We start from the raw sequence: 23,182 nt of genomic DNA on the forward strand, positions 1-23,182 counted from the left end.
GAAGTTTGGCTAACTAATATGACTGCATTTCTGCATGTTCTACGTGCACTGAACCACTGACCCGTTTAATTTCCATCTATCTAATTTTTTTTTTTTTGATAGGGGCATTTCTACGTATCCGTTCCATATCTGATATGATAATCTTTAGATTTGGGTTGTGCAAAGATTGAAGTAGATATGCATTAGGACCAGATTTGGATTTGTCCTTACAGATTTGAATGAATATTCTAAGACTTGGCAACGGGCTAGCCCTGGGACAAAGTTCGACCCTCTAGCCCATTGAAACTTGGGCCTGCCCAGCCTATCGACTTAAGAGGGCATTTGGTAAAAAGAATGCTACATTCATTAGAATGCAGTGTTCCGTGAGTTATGTTCTAAAAGTGAACGCCTGTTTACTAAAGAACGCGGTGTTCATTACCAAATGCCCTCTAAAGGTCTAGGCCGGTTCGGGTCATGGATCTCTAACAGGAGCTCGGTTAAGGGTAATCTGGAAAAATTATTTAGATAGATTGCAAGAAGCATTGTATTGTCAGATCTATGTTTGATTTGCTGCATTTTGCTAAGATTATTTGATTTAAAGGAATCATAAATAATTAATGAATTATAGCATGAGAAATTTTTCTTTAAAAATTCTACGAAAAACGAATTTTTTTTTTTTTGGGGAGAGAGTTTGATTGCCCAGATTTATAATTCTGGCATTATAATACCGGAATTATAATTATGGAATGGAGTGGACTAGGAGAATTACTCCGCCTTCCAAACTCTCTCTCTCTGCGAAATATGCCTAACGTATGCGGACAGTAATACGGTTTTATATTTCAACAAAAAATCATCTAAAGGTTTTATTAACATATAAAATGGCTTTATGAATGAACGGAGTTTTATCGTCGAAGTGAAGGTCGTCCAAAAACAATCTAACTAGCCTTATTTGCTGGTGACCACGTTTTCTCAATGCTATATCGGTGCATATCCGTCTGCATCGGCTCCTCCTGGCAACGAAGTAGGAGACAAGTTAGGCCCTTTCAGTTGGCTGATGCTCGTATTCTGGCCATATCAAATTTGAACTGCAAAGGGCAGGAGAACAATAGTCTCGTGATTGCACAGTTGAGAATGTGAAAAAATGGCGCAAGCAAGGTCTCATTTCCAGCAACACCACGAGATAACAATAACAAAATATATCGAAATACATTAGAACAGCCAGCAATGACGAAAAATTTAAACCAAATCCAACTTCACTTTGAAACTTAATGATGTTCCCCTCCCACATCATGAACCTGGCATGAACACAACTTACAACCACCAGTTCCTCTCCTATATCGTTATCACAGAGATTCATCTGTTCAATGTTACGCAACTAACAGCTCGATTGATTAGGTACACCACAAGACTGTTGTATATAACCTCTTTTTACTTGTTCCTTCTAATGGCTCATAAGAAAGCCAGAGAAAGCTCTCAACAATACAATGAGATTGAGGTCAACTTTGTCCAAATACTTGGTGCAACAGTGAGCTGCTTGGAGCTCTTGCAAAGGGCAAACCTCCGCTTCTCTGCAAAGCAATGTATGTTCTCAAACTCAATTTGAAGTGGTGACATCCTTTTAACTTAGCAACATTTGAAGATCTGTTTTTAACTAGGCAAACTAGTTGACTGCCATGGTGTTCTCAGTGTCTTCTCTTCCCTTCTCTTTACCAGCACTGCTTCTTGTGTTCTCCCTTCATGTTTCAACACCAACTGCACACCTACACCAAAACCAATCCTTCTCCTTTCCAATCTTCACTCTTCCACTCTCTGGGAATTCTTCTGCTCTTTCCCATTTCAGACATAGTGTGCAATTAATCTCCCCACCCATGAGAAATCACTTCTTATACCAGTCTGCCCTTTCTGCCCAACTAGCCATTGGATCCCCTCCCCAGATCCAATACATGATGCTAGACACTGCTACTGACTTTACATGGGTTCCATGTGGATCCAGTGAGGGGGATCCAATCTTCATATCTACATCCTCCCAGTCCTTTTCTCCACTTAGTTGCAATGCTTTGGCTTGCTGGTTTCCCAGAGAAGATGGCTCAATTTTGATATCTTGCAGCAGCCAGTATATATGCCAGTACTCTTTCACCTACACAAATATCAACCAACCTAGAGGCTACTTTGCATCGGATGTGATTAACTTTCCTCAGACAAATTATCCTGGATATCGAATTACTTTCGGTTGCCGCAGCAACTCCACCGAATTAACCGGCGTTCTTGGACTGAACCTTGGCATGCTGTCATTCGTCAAGCAATCAAACATACCAAGATTCTCTTACTGCATTCCAGGCCATAAGCCACAGGCGCGTGGAACACTGGTCATAGGCAACAACCCAAACTCAGCATCACTCAAGTACACAAGGTTACAGAGCATAGGAAACAAGAACTTGCCTTACTATGACTATGATGCATACTCATTGAAGATACAGGGGATCATGGTGGGAAACAGAGTTCTTAGCATCTTGAGTTCGGTTTTCGAGCCCGGGCACATGGGTGCTGGGCAAACAATCATCAGCTCTGCAACTTTGTTTACCCATCTGGTTATGGATGCTTATAGGGAAGTTAGGAGAGAGTTCTTGAGACAAAATTGGAAGTTGGTGAGCAAAGTTAGCACAATGTATGCAGGCTTAGGGGGCCTAGACCTGTGTTTTGAGCTTGGTTCAGCTGGATCAAACTACATAGAGGGACTCTCTGGGGTGGTGCTGGTGTTTGATGGTGGGGTTGAGCTAAGGGTTGAAAAGGATAAGTTACTTGCAGAGCTTGAGCCAGGATTATGGTGTTTTACATTTGGAGGAACAGATTTAGTTGGTTTAAGGGCCAGCATCATTGGGACTTATCACCAGCAGGATCTGTGGGTTGAATACGATATCGATGGCGCGGCGATAGGGTTTGCTCCGGCTGATTGCAGCAAATTATCATGAGATCAGCTTCAAACTGGTACTTGGTATATGGCATGGAAGAGGAGGAAGACATGGCTAAGCTTATTACAGAACAGAATCTGCTAGCACATTGACAGAGTTCATGAACTTGTATGTTTCTTTCACAATGCCAAACAAAGCTGTTTATCCTGAGATGTAATGCGAACTACTATGTTACTTGATACTTCCTTGTGATAAAGTTGTGCAACAAAATATGGCTACGATAATGTAGTCATGTAATAACGATTGTTGCAACAATCAGTTTGTGAACTGAATTGGCATGAAATACATTTTGGTGAATCGGCTGATTCATCTATTCAGCTGGATGGGTTGTGAATCGGCCAAAAGTACTTGAACAATTCATTTTATGAGAAAATTAAATTTAGAATAAAAAAATAAAATACTTCTAAAACAGCAAAATATTGAAACATGGCTTTTTAATTTGGCAAATAAATCAATTCAGTCTGCTACTGATTCGGTTCAAATCTTCCTCGCCAATTTTGATAACATATGTAAAAACTGATGAATAGATGAAGAGCATCAAGCTGACAAGAGCTTGGTCCACTTATGAGTTGGTTGTAGACCTTGAGGTCTATTTAATTGGTAGAACGCATTGTTCCTCGTACCAAACGCCCGCTCAAGAGTTGGTATCAAAGCATATGAGATTTTAAATCAATTGAAAAACGCCACTTCTTTGATTGGTATGATAAATTTTGTGATATGAAACCATATAATTGGTTCATAGGTTTACAAGACATCCAGTTTACATATACAATCCCATTGTGACATGATTATTACATAAATTCATAATTATTTATATATATATATATATATATATATATATATATATATATATATATATATATATATGAAAAGCCCTTTGCGGTTCGGGCCCTCGAACGGATGCCCAGTCTGAAACTCCGGAGCATATATATATATATATAAAGCCCTTTGCGGTTCGGGCCCTCGAACGGATGCCCAGTCTGAAACTCCGGAGCATAAATTGCCCGCAGCAGAGCGCGCGAACGTGGAAGCAGAGTAGCAAGGTGGCGGGGAAGCGAAGGCGATGGGAATCGACTGCCTGGTTTTGGGTAACGAAAACCGGGAAACCCTAGGTCTTCTGTCGTGAAGATCTTCAAAAAGAAACCCTGAAACCATGGTTGGTGTGTGTTGTCGCAGGTGCGGGGCAGGAAGTCGGGAAGAGCTGCGCGGTGGTGACGATGGGCGGGAAGCGGATCATGTTCGACTGCGGCATGCACATGGCGTACCAGGACCTCCGTCGATACCCGGACTTCTCCTCCGTCCTCCGGCCCGGCGAGCCTCCGATCGCCTGCGTCATAATCACCCACTTGTGAGGACTTCTTCTTATTGATTCTCTGTCTTCACGGTTGTAATTTTCCTGGCTGTGGAGAATGTTGTGGTAGCTGTAACCGTCCATTATGTTCTCTTGTGGGATGGCTCGTTTCAGCCATTTGGATCATGTTGGGGCGCTCCCTTACTTCACGGAGGTTTGCGGTTACAGCGGGCCTATCTACATGACGGTGAGCTTGTTCTCTCTGGTTAATGTTCTTGAACTTTAGCAAATTTTCGTTCGTAAATGTGGTGTTTGGAGGAGTTCATTTATCCATTACTCTAGATTGGGAAATTAACGGGCTCCGTAGCGGGAATGGCATGTCTCTGCTTAGTTGTCCGGGAGAGGATTTATTCGTCGAGCAATGGCCAAACGAGGTGTTTAAATGACACTTTTCATTCACAACAAGTGAACAGTTGGCAAATAGATATTGCTGTTGCGCTGGATGAGTTGGTGGTTCTAGGCGCTTCAGAAAAAGGGAAACCAAGATCAAGATCTCTTAGTGATTTTAGTATGACCTGACTTTTCCACCTTCAGGAAGCTTGGCCTTGGTGGGTCACCGTCAAGGAGAAGATCTCGCATATTCGTGTTCTTCTTCTTCTCGTACTCGGTTGTCTACTTTTACTGTTTGATGAATGCTTTGGCTGTAAAGTTTCTTTCCACTCAGAGTTCAGACTGGTTTTTGACTCAACAACTTCACCTTATCTTGTGCATACTATTAGTTTTCCACCTGAACCGTACCTGAATGGAGGTCATTACTAGACGGATACCGGGCTACTTGTGCAGTTCTTGGTCTAGGTTTCCGGAACCAGCTAACTTGAACATTGTAGTTACCTGACCCAGGTCATCTGCCTTAAACTAAGCACGGTTCCAACTTCCAAGTTCCAATACATTAATAATCTCATCATCTTCGTCGACTGCCTGGATATATCCACAGGAGCTCTGTGGATGCTCGATAGTGGTTAAGATGATTACTTTGCGAAATGTCTGACTATAATTAGAAGCCTCACTTGTTGCTTGCCTTGCTTTCTTGATTTTACGAACTTTGCTTTTGCCAGCAGTTTGGTTACAGTGGCACAAAGTTGGAGAACAATCGATTATTGGAGAAGAGTTTTTTTTTTTTTTTTAAATTTTATATGTTGCTTACCTTTGTCTATTCTTCATGGTTTGAAATATCATTGTGATTGCCCATACGGTGCTTAGGTTTAGATATTTTGACCTAAAGGCTAAATTCCACTTATTTTTCTAGATTTTCTATTTTTTATGTCTTTCCGGAGTTTGATATTTATAACCTTGGAAAAATCTTCAGAATTATGTGTGGGCACAATTATGTTTGTTCGTTCGCACATACATGAAGAGGTTTTGCAAAATGATACTAGTTTTCCTCATGTATTGCAAAATAAATATTAATTGGCCTCATGTATTATGAAATGTTTTTCCACATGTATCTCGTATGTACTTTTTGTGTGCCTTTGTGTGCTTGTTGAATGACTTCCGTTTGTATATTCCCATGGTTAGGAATATTATTGTAATTTGTGACCACTCACAAGGTGCTTATCTACCAGCATTTTGATATAAAACCCTCTAGGTTTTCCTAGATTTTTACATTCTTATGTCGTTCCTGAGTTTGGTAAATTACCTTCATTAATAATCATTGGAAAAATCTTCAAAATTACGTTTGGGAATGATTGTCTTTACTTGTTCACACATACATTAAAAGCCTTTGCAAAATGACATTAATTTTCCTCTTGTATCTACTCCATGTGTCTCTATGTGTGTGTGTGTGTGTTTTGTGTTGTATGTATGTATAATTTGAATGACTTTTATAGCATAAGCATTCCCTTCTAGAAGATGTTCATTCATTATGGAAAATAAGTTTGGATAGCTCCTCTATTTTTCTTCAAATCAAAATGTGAATCTATAGCGCACCAAGAAAAAATTATAAAAAGTTCTGTGTTTGTATAATTGGTTCAGTATCCAACCAAGGCTCTAGCACCTTTGATGCTCGAAGATTTTAGGAAGGTTATTGTTGATAGAAGAGGGGAAAAGGAACTATTTACTGCTCAACAGATTCTGGACTGCATGGGGAAAGGTGATTTTTTCTTACAATAATTGATGGGCATTTTATGTGTTGTCAACCTTTTTTGTTGGGTTTTGTTCTATGTTGTTAAGGCCTCGCCTAGGTGTGGACTAAGCGTGAGTCCACACCCGTCGCCCAAGTCCACCACTTAGGCGATGGGATATGTGTTGGCGCCTAGGCTGGTGCCTAAGCTCGCCTAGGCTCCAACATGCCTAGTCCATGGGAAAGTGAAAAGTCACCTTCCCTTTCAATTAAAGTTTCTTAATTGAGTATATATTGTTATGTACTTTGTGTTGTATTAATTACTTATTTTTATGTATTGTTATGTTGTTATATGTATACACTGTTAGTCACTAGTTTGTTATATAGTATTGGGATACCTCATACCTGTTATATGTAGACATTAGTATGGTTATGTTATGTACTCATATCATATAGTTATATGTATTGTTAGTTTATAGTACCTGTTATAAACTTGTATGTATATACTATTATGTTAAATTGTATTGTAATACAATTTGTTCCTGTTATATGTATGGTTTATATGTGTCATATGTATATACTGTTATATATAGTCTGTTATACCTGTTATATAGTATTGCATCAACCTATTATATGTATATACTGGTAGCTTGTTATATAATATGTAGTATTGTGATACCTGTTATATGTATACGTTAGTATAGTAATGTACTTATATGTATTGTTACTGTTGTGTACTTATATGTAGACTATTATGTATTGTTAGTCTTTTTTATTATATTATGTCTTTCCTTAAGTACAGATGGAGTAAAGCCTTCCTGCGGATTTACATTTCTTTTTCTAGAGATTAGGTTTAGTTTTTTTTTTCCTTGTATTAGATTACATTTAGTGAGTAATGTTAAACTTCTTCTATTGATTTTACATATTCAATGAAGTAAACAATTAACTTTTGATTGTTTAAGTTGATTATGCTTGTTATATTACTACTCTCCACATTTCAAATATTAGTAATAGTTAATCAAATAACTTGACATATTAACATAACTAAATTTAAAAAAAAAAATTGGTTGCCTTTTTTGCCTAGGCCTCGCCTAAGCCCACCTAGGTGCTAGCTGCTTCCCTTCTCCCTGGCAGTGTCTGGGCGACTTGACAACATAGGTTTTGTTGACAAATGAATGCCTTGGGAAATTTCTTTCATCTCAACTGGGAAAAGGAGAAAGAAAAAGTTACAATCTATCATACTGTTTCTCTTTTTGTTTCTAATGAAGCTGCTAATATCTGATTCTTTACATGGCTTTTCATCAGAAAAGCAACCTTAAGTAAAATTACATGCAAATCATTATATGGATGATTTTCTTGATTCATTAACTGGTACTTGATTCTTGTTCATTAACTGGATGGCCTAGAAACAGGTCTCCCTTTTTTCCCCTTTTTTCTCTCATCGAAGAGCTGCTAGATGACTAACAAAATGTGATGGGTGGGAAAGGATGTAAAAAATTCTTCATTCAACAGAATCAATCGGAGTTAGTAGAACCTACCTATTATGGATGACCAATGGGGAGGCCACACAGTTGGGGAGTCAATCCATTCTATATAGTCTGCCTCCTCTTGGCTCATCTTGACCTTTAGAAATTGATTTTCTATAGGAGAAAAAATGTCTGTTATTTTCACTTTGATACTATTTTAACTGTCATGGAAATGCTCTCCTTAGACTGATGGACTTGTTAATTTCTTGTCCTCAAAAGACACTAAATAATTATTTTTGCTGTACAGTAATAGCAGTGGACTTGCGGCAGACAGTGCAAGTTGATCCAGATATTCAGATACGTGCATATTATGCAGGACATGTATGTTATGTTATCTTCATTTATCTAATTTGTATCTATAGATTCTTAATTTTATGTCCTTGGGCAACTTTGGAAGGCAGAAAAGGGCATCAAACGGTGCCCCTCTCTCCCACTTTTTGTTACACCCAGGGGAGAAAATGTGGGTTACCCATGTGAAAATGGGGGCTTTTGGTGGAGGGACACCCTCCACCGTGCTTGAACGTGACCTGCAAGGTTAAGACTTAAGACAAACGGTCTGCTCATACCATTTATTTCCACCATCAAACATGCCTTCAGAGGATCATTAAGTTCCTCCTGTTAATTTGGTGGCTTTGGGTGGATATTATTGCTTCACCAGTAGAATTTCACCCTGAAATTGCAATCCTGATTGACAGAACTTTGCTCCAAGTTAAGCTCCAATTACAGCATCTTAACTGAGAGACTTTTTGTCTTGACCTCAAATTGTGTGTACTATGCCTTTGTATGAAAGAACAATATTAACATGGTGAAGCCATAGTTTTAGTCTTTTAGACCTTTCTGCCAGCGAAGTTGGACTCACCAAAACTGCACAAGTCAGCATGACCATGGTCTATAAACATGGGTGTGGTTGCTGGTGCGAGTGCAAGTGTGGGTGTTGCACGTTTTCAAAAATCATTGATATATACTGTGCTTTTTGTGAAAAGGTTAACGTTAAAAAAAAATTGCAAAAAAGACATGTTTTCTTGAAAGACCTTGTAATAAATTTAATACATTATTATCACACTTTCGTTTTTGCATCTTTTCCTATGTTTTATTTTTATCTTTTTTAACACTAATATAATCATGGGCTTTAAAGTTAAATTAAATTATCTGTTATCATTTTTATCATCATTGAAACATTATGTTTGTCATTTTATGTAGTTATCTTTTGTGTCTTTCGATTGATTTCTCATTCATTTTGTGTCTATCTAATTTTTTGGATTTTTATTTTTAAAAGAATTTGTTGAGTTTTTCCAAGAAAAAGTACCAAAGAAAAACCTTGCCGTTAATAAGCTTGTTATTATATTAGAAGAGAATTTCAAGACGGTAAAAAATTAAAAAGAGAGTTCATAAACTGGGCCTCGTTTGGAAATGATAATAAAAGAGAGGTTTAAAACGAAAAAGAAATTTATAAGGACCCTAATCCTTAACATGATCTGCTGCATCTTCTCCTGCTGATAGTTGTACCTTCTGTTCCTCCACCTCGGCTTCTCCTCCTCCTCCTCCCCTTTCTTCCTGCGATATTCTTGTCTGTAGGGGCCACAGTCAAGCAGCACCCAAAATGGTGCATCCATGCATTATGCTATGGTATGGGTGTAGCAACTAACAAATTATTTTTTTCATCAAATTGTTGATAGAGCAATAGCTTGTTCTTTGTTAATTTTGTTGTTCGTAGACAATCAATCTTTCGATAGCACACATGTACAATGCAAACAAAGGGAAAATAAAGAACAACATAAAAAGTGGAATATTTGAAATATATTAGAGAAAGCCCGAATGAAAATATATACATTTATCTCTTTTTTTTTTTCAAAAGTAAGTCTTTGGAATTTCCTTGGGACCCAAACTAGGCGCGATTTAATGTATATTTTTTTGTGCAAGACATGATAACAGGGCAACTTTCTTATGAATATTCCAGAATATGTATGCTCAATACATTTCTACTAATTTTGGAAATTCACGGTAAGTCTTTGGAATTTCCTTGGGACCCAAACTAGGCACGACTTTAACATCAACTAGCTCCCTTTTGGTTCCTAGTCTGTCAACTAGCGATTTTGACTAAAATAAGTTATGAGGCCTAGTTTATTAAGTCTTGTATATGGTCTTTAAATTTTAATAGTTTTTTAGAGCCTTTTGGAGGATCAAGAAAAAATAGAAGACATTCATTGGATCGTTGGAACTTATCACAAAATTATTGCTTGATTACTGTATCTTTTGTTTGTTTCACTTGCAGATTCTACTTGAATGAACATCTTTTTCAGTCATATCTACTGTTGTGTTGGGAATTACCTTGGCACAATGTTTTGTTACAAAATCTGTTGAACATGCTTGTGCCTTTTGTATTTAAGGAAATGGTATATCATTAAGGATTATTTATTACACTTTGTACTGCAAGGTCCTTGGAGCAGCAATGTTCTATGCAAAAGTTGGAAACAGTAGTGTTTTGTATACTGGAGACTACAATATGACACCTGACAGACATCTTGGAGCAGCCCAGGTTGATCGTTTGCAGCCAGACCTACTCATAACTGAGTAAGAAATGATGCTGTAATTTATGCATCATGAATCATTGTCTCCATTGGAATTATAACTTTCATCTTGTCTCATGCTTGAGTATCTTAGAAACTTTTGGTTACTTGAAAATGTGTTCTTTTCATTTTCATGGATATGAACTCTGATAATTAATTCCCATTGACATCAATGGGTTAATAACCCTGGAGTTCTCTTGGCAAACAATGTAACACAGACAGCCCTGTTTAGGGGGAGTACCCCTGTTGACACTGGTACTGGTACTAGTACTGTGTCGGAGATGGTGCTGACAGTGTCGGTGTAAGGTCAAAGCACCCAGGCCCGTGTCCATCCTTTTTGGACTATGTCAAAACTGACCTTTTTGTCTTAAAATTGAGGCTTTTTTTAATCCTATCATGTATATACAATTATACATATAACCATTGTTCTACTTACATTTTCTTTGAGTTCCTAGATAATATAAGTTTATAACAAGGTTTTGCAGTCGCGTATGCTGAACTTTTTATGTTATATATATATACCCCAAACCCACATTTTTGAAAATGCTCCGCACCCATACCCATATGTATGTGACATAGCTGACAAGTGAAACTGGTGGGACCAACTAAATCTGCATTTTCGTGGAAGGGTTCTCTGGAATATGAAGTCTGAACCAGTCTTATAGAATTAGCTGGGTTGCAGATTCAGTGGCTGTCGGCTGATTTAATGACATAAGCTGAATCAGCAAAAATTATTATTATGTTATTTAAATAGAAAATTTAAAGCAAGTGAACTGTAGAAACTGTTTAAAAATGATAAGAAATGAATGGTGTATGCCACTTGGTACCGTGGAACTGTCTGGTGAAACAAATTGGTTAGGAATCATGAATCAACTGATTCGGGCTGTTTTTTCAGAACATTATTCTGATCGTTGTAGGGATATATTAATGAAATATTAGGCATCTGTGCTCTTACATTCAACATATGTTAGATTATCGGCCAGTTTCTGTATGGAGTCCTTGTTTTGTTTTCTTAGGGGAATGTTTGTTCATGCTCTTTTTGATGTGATATGCATTAGAATTTGCCTTTGGTGACATGCTACTCTTTTATAATTCTCTTTTATGTCATATTTGTCTCTCTCTCTTCTTGGATCTTCACATTCACTGTTTGAGTTGCTTTGCACACACATCACATACTCCAATTGTTATATCTGCATTTGATGATGTAGAAGGATTCTTATCAATGATGATATTAGGACAGAGTCGAGAGACTAAGGCTGAAGCTATGGCAAGACATGATGATGTCAGTTCAAGAGAGCACTCCATATTCAGCACTGGGTCATTGGTTGGTAATTGTAGATCCTTTTGAAGATTTAAAGCCAAATGTTTATGACTATGACTCAATGACGCTAAAAGTTTGCAGTAACAGTAAGCAATTCATGGAAAAATAAGAGCTATTAACCTTTGGGGAAGAATTCTAGAAAACTGCATCTGGAAACAAGTATCCACTTGTTGGATGCACACAATCTCTGTTGAATTTCATCTAAGGACTACACAAGATAATTGAATATCTTTGGGATTTTACGCTCTTGGGCGTGCGACATGACCTTTCGGGTAGGTCCGGTTTCCTTGTAAGAAACAAAAAATATTGGACTGCCTATTCATTTCAATTATTATGGAAAATATGCAATCTGATATGGGCAATACAAAATTATTTTCTGCTTGAATCATTGTAGTACTGCTGCAAGCAATTTTCTTTTTTTAAATACATTTGATTGACTTGATTCTTCTGGAAGAGGCTCCTTCTCTAGATTTATATCCTACGCAGATTAACGTTTTCAGCAATTGTCCCTCCCATTTACTTCTAACTATCTATATCTATATATGCCATCTTAAAAGTCTATGTCATCATTTCAGATCCACGTATGCAACAACTGTACGTGAATCAAAGCTTGCACGTGAACGGGAATTTGTTCAGGCGGTGAGATATTGGTTAAGCTGTAGGGTTGTTTGGCTTTCCAACTTTTAAATATGTCTGTCTTTCTCTCTCTATATATACATTCTGTGTCTTTCTTATGCACAAACCATACAGGAACATATAGACACACACACACACACACAAAATATTAGCAACATTGTTGATTGTCATTTGCTCTGTATGTATTTTCTATTTTTCTCATTTGACACAGACACATGCACAGAGAGAGAAAAAATATCTTACAGATGATCTTTAAATTCAGAAACTATGTTACTTGCTTGAACCAAGCCAGTCTATAGTTAAAGGGTGCACACACAAGAGAATTTGAAATGTGTACAACTTTTTATGCATCTTAACTGTTTCTATTTTGGACAAGCAAGTAATGAACTGTTGCCGTTGTGAACCCTTGGTGATCTGTTATACTACAGAAAATCCAAGTCTTTGAAAATACTTGTTCAATATCTTCATTTTGTTGAATAGTGTCGCATTGCCACTTAATACTTGTCAAGTGCTCTTCCTTGAGATGGGACAAGCAGACAAGGCTATGAAAAATGGAGATTCATGTGTTTCTGGTTTACAATGTTTGTCATAGTATCCAGTGGCTTCTTGAGGATCATCAGCAGATTATGTTCTTGGGCTTTAACTGATTGGAATTTTAGTTGCATATCATTCTTTTTGATACATGATCACATGATTTTGCCATATTTTAGTGCACATAAGCATGAAGATTATTTTTAGTGTAAACTGTTTTCAGATATGATTAGGAAAAGAGTTGTATAACATATGCTCTGCAGATTATATTGTTTGAAGTTTGAACATAGATTTCTATTGGATTCCTATGTCTGGCTTGGGTTTGAATTTCCTGCTGTAGAGAGTAACATATTTCCCTGTTTGGATGATAAAATAATGTTTATTGCCTTCCAGGTTCATAGTTGTGTAGGAGCAGGAGGAAAAGTATTGATTCCTGTATTTGCTATGGGAAGAGCACAGGTAATGGGTGGTTCTTTGTTAACATGTTCACTGGGCCTGTGAGACAATCTATGTCACACAGCCACTAACTCTTTTTTTAAGGCATCAGCTCTTTCGGGATTTGCCATGGACCTGATTATTTACCATGTGGAACTGTCAGATCACATTTATCTCTGCAGTCATGTGTTTTAGATAGTGTTTGCTCCCCCAGAATCAGAATTATGGAATGAGCACTCTAGAATTTTGATTCTGGAAAAAGTGAAATGGAATCTTGATTCCTCATGCCAATACCATTTTGTGTTTGCATGTTCGGAATTGGATTTCCTGGAAATTTATTTCTGTGTTGGATGGGCATGGATGGATGAAAAAGAGAACCATTGGAAACTAAAGCACGGTTTTGAATTTTTTTAAAAACTATGGGTTATTGTTGTAATGGTTTATAAAGGATTAACATTATTTCCAAAATTTCTAAAAAGTGGTGCGATGTCGAAATAATTTTTAAAAAGGGTGCCGTACCATTTTGAAATATTGTTAAAATTTATAGGGTAGACTTGAAAAATTTCATAAGCCGATTGACGTTTTTTTTCATTTTGATTTTCCTTTTCTCTCTCTTCTCTCCAATCTTTTCTTTCTCTCTCCAATTCCCGTGACCGGCAATGCGTTGGAACTGATCATGGTTTGGTCATTAGTGTCGCCGAAGGGTTGGTGGAAAAAATCCAATGCTAGGGAGGTGAGTTTCTCATATTCTTTTTCATTTTTTTATGCTGAAAATGAAAACCATGATTGCCATTGTCATCAACTGTTGTTTTTTCACTCTCTCAAGTCTCTCTTCCCTTTCTTACACTCAACGAAGACCCTCTGCGATGTCGAGGGTCTCGGTCGACCAACCAAAAATTGTCAAGTGTCAATGCCTCGTGAGGATTTTAGAGCTCTCTTCTATGTCACCTGAGTGCAGGTACCGGAGCGGCACATCCCAAAAAATTTAGGTGCGGCGGTGCGGTAAAGGTATTTTATTATTATTATTATTTTTAGTTTATTATATATATAACAGAATAAGCATGTATATATTATTATTACAATTTAGTTATTAATGTATATAATATACTTGAATAATTGTATTGCATAGGAAAATATCAAAACAACATATATTATATAAGCAATTTACTAATATGACATTCTAACTAGGCTCGGGTGTGAGTTGGTGCCGCACCCATGTCCGGTGTGCACCCGACTCGATGCGACTTGGGTGCAGTAGTAAAATAGAAGAGTCCGGGTGACTTAGGCTCTCCCTCTTTCTACCCAAGAGGGTTTTATAACTTCTTTCTCTCCCTCTCTCTGCTCGAGCTTTTCCTTCACCAGATGCATCCTTGTTTTTTTATTTATTATTATTATTATTATTATTATTTTCATAACTGATAGGACTGCTGAAGCTGCCCCTGTAGCCAATGTTGTAGCGTCGTACAATGATTCAAAATTTTGATCGGTGGATCATCTTCACACCCCTTTGTGTGGGACGAACATTCCAGAATGAAAATTCCGGTTCCCCGACCAACGACTAGAAATTCTGTCCTCAGTTTGATAAAGCCCGGATGGACCCTGAAAATTTGATTTTTCATTTTGGGTACACACTGCATTTCCTGGCCTTCAAACGTGCCCTTAAGGATTCAAACTTCTAATTTAGCTTGGACTTTTGGGACATGTAAAGCTTCCAAAAACAGGAAAAAAGAGCTTTGAAAAGAAGTGATTTTAGTTTTTGTTCTTGTCTATTAGAGTTGTTAGCTAAGTTACTTAGACGCTACAATTTGACTGCCGCACTCGTGTCGACATGACTCAGGTGCGGGTGTGGTTTAGATTCGCACCCGACTCGGGTCAACAAGAGTCGGGTGCGGCTGACCGCACTCGATCATTTTTGTCTATTTTGGACACACACCTGAGTTGTGTTTGACTCGAGTTGGGTGCCGTCAAACCTCGTCAAGTCTATTTTTCTCTTTTTTTGATATTTTGTTTATTTTAAAAAATTTTAACGTTAAAAGGAGGCTTTAACATTTTTTTTCCATTTCTGTGTTCTGTCATGGTTTTGTTGTTTTTTGTTTTTCTTGTTTAATGTTTGTACTTTGTAAGCATGTTAATGCTTAATATGTTACGTTCATATACACAATACATTATAACTAATAAGTATGTAATATATAATATTCATATATAATTTATCCATAAAGTGTGTAGTGTAGAATGTATAGACTATGGTGTATACTCTAAATTTCTTAATTCTTATATGTGTGTGTGTGTGTGTCTATATATATATATATATATATATATATATATATATGTATTATAATAATAAATTAATAATAACAAATAAATATTCTCGCCACACCTAAATTTTTGGGGATGTGCCGCACCGGCGCCCGCACCCCGCACCTAGGTGACATAGCTTGTTAGATGCTTGTGTCTACTCTATTGGTTGTATTTGAAGTCACTATGATTATTGGCTGAAGTTGCTGATTACAGAATGTCATTAGCAGCAACTGTTTTTCTATTTAATGATTGAAAGAATCTCGTTCATTAGGAATTGTCTGCTGTTTGTTTTTCTTTTAGAACTCAAGCAAATAATTAATCTTAAATATGTTGTCATGTAGGAACTCTGTATACTGTTGGATGACTACTGGGAACGTATGAATTTGAAAGTTCCTATTTACTTTTCTTCTGGTAAGTTCAAGCCTGCAACAGTGATTCATGTTTGTGGTAAAGCTTATGTACATTGATAGGTTCTGATACATATCATTTATGGCTTGCTTGTCTCACTCATTTAAGCAAAGTGTGGTGATTTTAAACTAGAAGAAACCAATAGTTCATAATTCCAGCGACTACTGCTATTGGGTCATTGAGATCCTGTAAATGGATGCATAGTGGTTGTCAATGTGGCTTAAAGGAAATAATAAAATAATTCAAAGTTTTATTCTGAGTTCAGTGAGAAGATCATTGGTGTTTCACATCTGGTGAAGCTGCACCTCTACAATATTACCTCTAGTTCATTATATATATATATATATATATATATATATATATATATATATGTATATAGGATGTGGATCTCCCCAGCCATCTGGATGCTCCAGCTCCTCACACACACATCCTGATGATGTGGATTTCCCCAGCCATCCATATGCTTTGGCCTCTCTCACATGCAACCTGTTGCATTGCATTGGGCTGCATGTGTGAGAAGTCGGAGCATCCGGACGGATGAAGGATTTCAGCTCTTTATATATATATATATATATAATTAACTGCTGCTTAATTATTTTAAACAGTGTCAGGGTGTCTTCATCTTTTAAAGGCAATACCCTGTGTCGTTCTTTTTGAACACCCTGGCCATCCCTTCTAAAACGACAATCAGGAATGACCGGGGTTGTCTTTTATGAAAGGACGACCAGAGTGTAGTTCCCCAAACCAAGAGTGATAGAGAGTGTCATGCATGACTGTGGCTTGAAAGAGGGAGAGAGATAGATGGGAGGGAAAGAAGAAAGAAAAGGAAAAAAAAAAGAGGGAGAGAGAAGAAAAACGAGAAAGAAGAAAGAGAGAAATGGAGGGACACATGTTGAAAAAGAGAGATGTGTGTTGGAAAAAGGACATGCTTGTCTTTTTTTTGGACACTTATATTTCAAAAATGGCATGCCCTAGACATGCCGACACATGTCGGTGTAGGACACAACCCAAGCCAATACTTCATGTTCTTTTAAGTGTTCATGCAACATAGAGTTGTCATTTATTCTGATTCCTTAAGTTTGGAGCTTTCTCCCTTCTGAGCTGTACTGATCAGATGTTATTTGCCAAATTCCAATATAAACAGCTAGAAGATATAATTCAGTTTATGGAGATATTAGCAGTACACTTGATTATTCAACAACTCAATTCTGTAAATTATTTTTGTGGCTTATTGTTCTTAAATTTTGTTTATTTTCAATTTCAGGTCTGACCATACAAGCGAACATGTACTATAAGATGCTTATTGGATGGACTAACCAAAAGGTCAAGGATGCATGTGTTACACACAATCCTTTCGATTTTAAACATGGTGATTTGTCTACAGCATAAGTTGATTTAATCTTATCTGTATCTAGCACCTTAGTTTTTAACATATTGCTTACCGTACGAGGATAATAAAGTATGTTTGTTACACTTGTTTCTGTTAAATTACAAAGTTTGGATTGTTGTTTACCTAAATATGTTTTTATTTTTTTAATGATGCAAATTTTGGTTCTGCAGTTCGCGATTTTGAGCGCTCTCAAATCTATAATCCTGGGCCATGTGTTCTCTTTGCTACACCTGGGATGCTCACTGGAGGGTTTTCTCTTGAAGTCTTTAAGCAGTGGGCTCCTTCTGAACAGAATCTGGTTGCTCTGCCTGGGTAAAATTTTCTCTTACTCCTGAAGTACAGATGGTTGGTTGCACTATCTTCGATATAAATGACCGCTTAAGATCATAACCACATGTTTGATTTTCTTTTATGGGTCCAATTCTTGATAAGTAAATGCAATTCAAGTAGTTCTTTTAAAAAATTATTGGCTTAGATCCTCATATAGTTTTACTGCATACAAGCAGCCTTGTTTTCTATATTATGTTTTATGGTTGGATCTGTGGAAAATATGAGTGTCTTCAGTATATCACCAGTGTTCAGTACATAGCCCTGAAATTGGTGAAGTACCATAGCATATTGAAGTTATTTGTTTGAACTGTGAATGTTTTGTTTCTATTCTCCATGTCTATGTTTTCCGGAGGAGTATCTGTCCTTGATTTGAGTTCTTCATTGTGTTATTTTTTCAGTTATTCTGTTGCTGGAACCATAGGCCATAAGCTGATGTCAGGAAAGCCAACACGGATTGATTTGGATAAAGATACACATATTGATGTTCGGTGTAAGGTATTGCTCTCTCTCTCTCTCTCTCTCTCTGTGTGTGTGTGTGTGTGTGTGTGACTCTAGGACACATCTCCTCTCCCCTCACCTCCCCATTCTCTTTTTGAAGGCACTTTACGAGTTGTTTAGGAGTGAGAAATTTAAGGTGATTTTTATCTGCTGACTAGATTCACCAGGTTTCATTCAGTCCACATACTGATGCCAAAGGGATTATGGATCTTGTGAAGTTGGTTTCTCCAGATCATGTGATACTTGTTCATGGGGAGAAGCCTAAAATGGCTATACTGAAGGGTAAAATCCAGTCGGACCTGGGGCTTCCTTGCTATTATCCAGCAAACAACGAATCCGTGCATGTCTCCACAACTCAGGCAGTGAAAGTTGATGTAACAAAAACATTTATGAAAAGCAATTTGAGATCAATCTCTGACTGCTTATACAAGATAATAAAAAATGATGCTGACACGTTACGATGGACTGTGGAGGTAGGTAGAGAGCATAAACATCAAGCATCAATTGCCGAGGGCATTTTGGTTATGGAGAAGGCCAAAAGAGCCAAAATTATGCATGAAGCAGAACTATTGCCCGCTTTGAATGCTGAAGAGCATGAAATTCAGTTTGCTTATTGCTGCCCTGTGCGTATTAGCAGCATTGAACACAAACACTTGTGTTTGGCAGATGGAGGCTCTATGGAGTTGTTCAATGATTCCCGTGGTGAATTTGCTTCTACACCAAGCTCATCCATTGTTAGTTCTGTTTCTTCTAACAGAGTTCAGTCCACCTCTTCGGAATGCTGCCGTTTGCTTCAGTGGCTGTTTATAGAATTAAAGAAAGCAATAGATGAAGACATCAAAGTGACAGCTGATTCTATACAGTTGAACTCATTAAACATCCAGACTTGCCTAAAAAATAGCTGCTCTTACAGGAAAGAGAAAATAGATGATTGCCAGCAAATGGTGTTTTTTTGCTGTAGATGGTCATTGGTGGATGAAAAATATGCAACGGCAGTTCTTTCAATCATGAGAGCCCTGAATTAAGTGGTGATCAACTGTTTGTCCTCCCAAAATGTGTGGTTTACAGATGGATGATCTTATTCAGAATGCACTGCCTTCAATTTTGCCTGCCTGCATCATGCTGCCAATTTAAGCGTGAAACTTGAACATTCTGGCATGTTGCAGGTACTCTTTAGCTTTTATTTTCCTTGACTGTTTAACAGTTGATATAGTCCATGACTCCCCGCAAACTTCTATCATGGTTACTTATCAATAATGTATCTTAAGGATCAAATTGTCGTGGTGGGATATTCAATTGAATATAAAATTTAACTGGAACAGGAAAAATGAGTGCAATAGATGTATCGATTGTACAAAGGAGTGAAAATCAAAATTGACTGAAACAAGTACAGTAACATTTCATTGGAGCATTATCAGTTATCTACTGCATCGCTTAACAAGCTAAACTGTAGAATTTTGTTGTATATGCATCATCTACGGGTTATGGCAATGTGACCTGAAATCTATAATTTTTCAGTTTGATTTGTATTGAAAGGGAAAAATGGGATCCTATAAAATGTGTATAACCAGCTAGTTATTATTCCCCAGAAACAGCCAAGAGGAGCTCCATTTACCTGTCTAGGGGGTTGGATTTTTACCCTTCATGTTGTTGGTCTTGAGTTCAGTGTCAGGGATCCTTGGCATGATCTGGTAAGGCTTCCTCCTAACCCCAGCGATCCAGTTTTTCGTCCATGCATAAAGAAGTGGTGCGTGGGAAGTGATTTAATTAATAAAGCATGAAGGCAAACTAGTAAGGCCTGTTTAACCTTGACCACATAATTGAAATAATGTAAACAATCAACAAGGTGAGTATAAGTAGAGAATTATGGTTATGACAGTCGGAAATAAGTCTTCCAGCTTGATTTCTCTATTCCAATATTTGTCTGAAGCCTTATTTGGTTTTCTGGGCAGGTTTGCATCGTCAAGCCTCATTTCTTGTTTCAAGGTAAATTTAAAGCCAAAAGTGGAAAAGACTAGCAGAAAGAGGGGCAAATCATGCGTCGACATACAGGGTTTGAGTTCCGTTGCATATTTACAGAATTCCTTGCTTGTTGGGAGATAAAACTAAGCATCCCCAAGTATACCTTTTAAGATACGCTGTAATTTGCTGAGTTTTCATAAGGTGGATGGCTTCTAATCATGATATAGGTTCCTTCGACTGTAGGAGTATCTAATTTACACGTTTGATTAACCAAAATCTTTCAGTGCTGAGTGGTTAATGGACACATTTTTTAGGACATTAATTTTTCTCATTTTGAGGCTTCCAAAGGTTAATGTGGCGCCTAGAACCTGGCTTTTTTTTTTCCATGTAACGAGATTCAAATTTTAGTTGGATCCATGCAAGTCTCAGACACAGACTTGAATTCAGGTGGAGGACCCTACACAGAATCTGAATCCAATTACTCGCTGCCTCTGTAATCGGAGTAAATAGGTATGTACATGATTTTTCGCATATTGGATTTGATCTTGAGGTTACTGTTTCTGTTCGTAGTTCTCTGATAAAAAATCATGTTAATATCGGTTATGACTAGAGAGCAATTGGATTTGCTTGACCTCAGCGCAAGAGAAACGAACGGGAACTTTCCTCGAACTTATTTTGTGTTTTTTCCCCCTTACTCCCTTTATTGTGTTAATAACGTTAATATCTGAATACCGAAAGATCTTAGATCTCCATTTCATCTTTCTGCACGAAAATAATTTAATAGAAAAAGGGCATTTAATTTTTACGTACGATGACGATAAGTAGCGACAATTGTAGAGCCGACTTTCGCCATGAACAGCAAAAGAATAAAGCAGTCTACCAACATCTCTAGCCGTGAAGAGGCGATAAATGAATAATGCATACAACTGGAACTAGCTGCCCCAAACTGTAGCTATGACTCACTGAGTTGGCAGCCGAGGTATTTTTTGGTCGATGTAATGAATGGAATCTAAGTGAAGGGGCCTCCAACTATCGAATTTTGGAAGATTGCGAACCCATTGAAGCACAGAATGCGTGGGACAGAACGGACAACGCAGGCTTGGTAAGCTCTAATTTTTTAAAGCCGACTGTCTGCTCTCAAAGGGCTCCACTTATCTGATAAAGGCAGCTCTCTAACCCCATCAAGCTTTGTGGACCTCATGCATTTGAAGCACGGATTGGTCAAGAAAAAGAATCACAAGTTTTACGAATCCTAAGCCTGCCAAAGGGTGGCCCCTTTTTTTTCCCTTCTTGAGAGGGGGAGAAATTCACCGAACAGGAAATAAAAGATGGCGACGTTCACCGTTTAAGCAAAATTACCTCAATAGAGAAAGAAGGGCTGGGTATTGGGTGTAAATTGAAAATCTAAAACACAAAGCACATATGTGAAATTGGAGGACCACAAAGGAGATAGAAGTCCTACTATCTTTTGTGATAGTTAGTACTAATGGTATACAATTGCCATGGTATAGAAAATGGCAAACGCGACCTTGAAACAGGTGTCTTTGAAGAAATCCAAACTTTACAAAATTGTGACGACTAAAAATTCACATTTTCTTAAAAATCCACCTGGGCAAGGTAAAACACGTTAATTTTGAACTTTGCTGGTTTATTGAACTCTGCTTTAGGATGCAGATTTGCCGAATAGAGCTCAAATTCACACTCGTTTTACCTTTTTGTGTCCTCTAGCCATAGAAACGCCTTAAGTTCAAACATCTTTATTGTTTACAGCGTGAATGAATTTTAGGTGATCAAAAGGTTAATGACCCGGTGAACAAAGGGCTAATCACCCACCGCTCAGAAAAGAGGCTCGAAGCATCCCTCCCCACCCCCTCCCATTCCCTCTACTTTCGGGATCCTGAACTGTTTCTGATGGGAGTTGTGCACCTTTTAACTTAGGTACCGTGAGACGTAAAGGCATAGTTGAACTAAGACTTACCTTTTTATAGGACCTTTTTGCCTTAGTCAGACCAGCTACACTAGCTTACCACCAGAATTATACACAAAAGAAATGATTGAAACTTCAACATGCTTTTTTGTTATACCCAAAAGTAAGGTGTAGTTATTGTAAGATTTTCAGAAAATGGACACTCACGGCGAGGAATTATAGCTCACCATGATCCACGTTTGTCTGGTCCCTGTCTAAAATGTGTTTTTATTTGCTCATGCCACGTGGCTATGTCTCATAGGTTCCTCCCCAGCTCATTCTAGATCCTGTAGAGGCCCATCAATGTAAGGGACCTAACAGAGATACTTTTGGTTATGACCATTTGTTCACCATTTTGGTGGGGATCTGTCAACGTCACTTGTTCTTCCTCTTGGACCGGTCCAGTTGTTGATCCTATGTTGGCAAAGACTAGACGCAAACACGGTTCCATCAGCGAGAACGTGTGCCAAGTTGTTAGTGCAAAACTTCGATCCACACTTAACCAGAGGATTGAACTCATAATAATCACCAGAGAAGACAGGATTTTAGTATGTATATTCCAATCCGAATTTAATTCATTAGAAGTTGGATCTAGTCTTCTATGGCATTCATGGGAGGGGGATCTCGGATACCAACCTTGGAAAAATCTCAAGTTTCATTCATTGATCTTGGGAGACAAGAATCAAACTAAAGAACAATCAAGATGTAGTTAGATTGATTTGAAACGAAAATCGCAACGTTACCTTAAAGATTACTGACCACAATGTGGTGGTACCAATGTCTAGTGGGCTCAAGAAGGCATGGGCTACCTCAGGCTGCCCACGTCAAAGTTTTAATGTGCCTCAGAGATGGCTGCAACGGAAAATGTCAAGCGAGTGATTCTACACCACAACTTTGCATTTGATAAAGTCTTCTGCCATGAGCATGAATCATCTGGTATCGTGTGGCGTAATCTG

The 23,182-nt window shown here is 37.8% G+C and overlaps 2 protein-coding genes across 2 annotated transcripts; both read left to right on the top strand.

Annotated features, from left to right (window-relative positions):
* Positions 1-1,652: 1,652 nt before the first annotated feature.
* On the top strand, positions 1,653-2,948 carry LOC116259575 (aspartic proteinase PCS1-like). Its single transcript, XM_031637431.1, has one exon. It carries the CDS (start codon positions 1,653-1,655, stop codon positions 2,946-2,948), a length of 1,296 nt encoding a protein of 431 aa, XP_031493291.1.
* A 954-nt stretch (positions 2,949-3,902) lies between these two features.
* On the top strand, positions 3,903-20,479 carry LOC116258930 (cleavage and polyadenylation specificity factor subunit 3-II). The gene is made up of 14 exons (XM_050079196.1): positions 3,903-4,036; positions 4,125-4,296; positions 4,414-4,486; positions 6,271-6,388; positions 8,132-8,205; positions 10,319-10,455; positions 12,348-12,411; positions 13,333-13,398; positions 16,014-16,083; positions 17,345-17,449; positions 17,641-17,782; positions 18,199-18,295; positions 18,457-19,464; positions 20,251-20,479. The coding sequence occupies exons 1-13, from the start codon at positions 4,012-4,014 to the stop codon at positions 19,321-19,323; spliced, it is 2,010 nt and encodes a 669-aa protein (XP_049935153.1). The 5' UTR covers positions 3,903-4,011; the 3' UTR covers positions 19,324-19,464; positions 20,251-20,479.
* The last annotated feature ends 2,703 nt before the right edge of the window (positions 20,480-23,182 follow it).

This window comes from Nymphaea colorata, chromosome 8 (genome assembly GCF_008831285.2).
Source record: "Nymphaea colorata isolate Beijing-Zhang1983 chromosome 8, ASM883128v2, whole genome shotgun sequence".
In the NCBI taxonomy this organism is placed as follows: domain Eukaryota; kingdom Viridiplantae; phylum Streptophyta; class Magnoliopsida; order Nymphaeales; family Nymphaeaceae; genus Nymphaea; species Nymphaea colorata.

Bases quoted from the DNA above. Each gene is read 5' to 3' on its own strand.
- LOC116259575 (XM_031637431.1), top strand. From the start codon at position 1,653: ATGGTGTTCTCAGTGTCTTCTCTTCCCTTCTCTTTACCAGCACTGCTT.
- LOC116258930 (XM_050079196.1), top strand. From the start codon at position 4,012: ATGGGAATCGACTGCCTGGTTTTGG. The intron at 4,297-4,413 runs GTGAGGACTTCT...GGCTCGTTTCAG, and splicing joins TGCGTCATAATCACCCACTT to CCATTTGGATCATGTTGGGG. The intron at 16,084-17,344 runs GTAAGTTCAAGC...TTTCAATTTCAG, and splicing joins TCCTATTTACTTTTCTTCTG to GTCTGACCATACAAGCGAAC.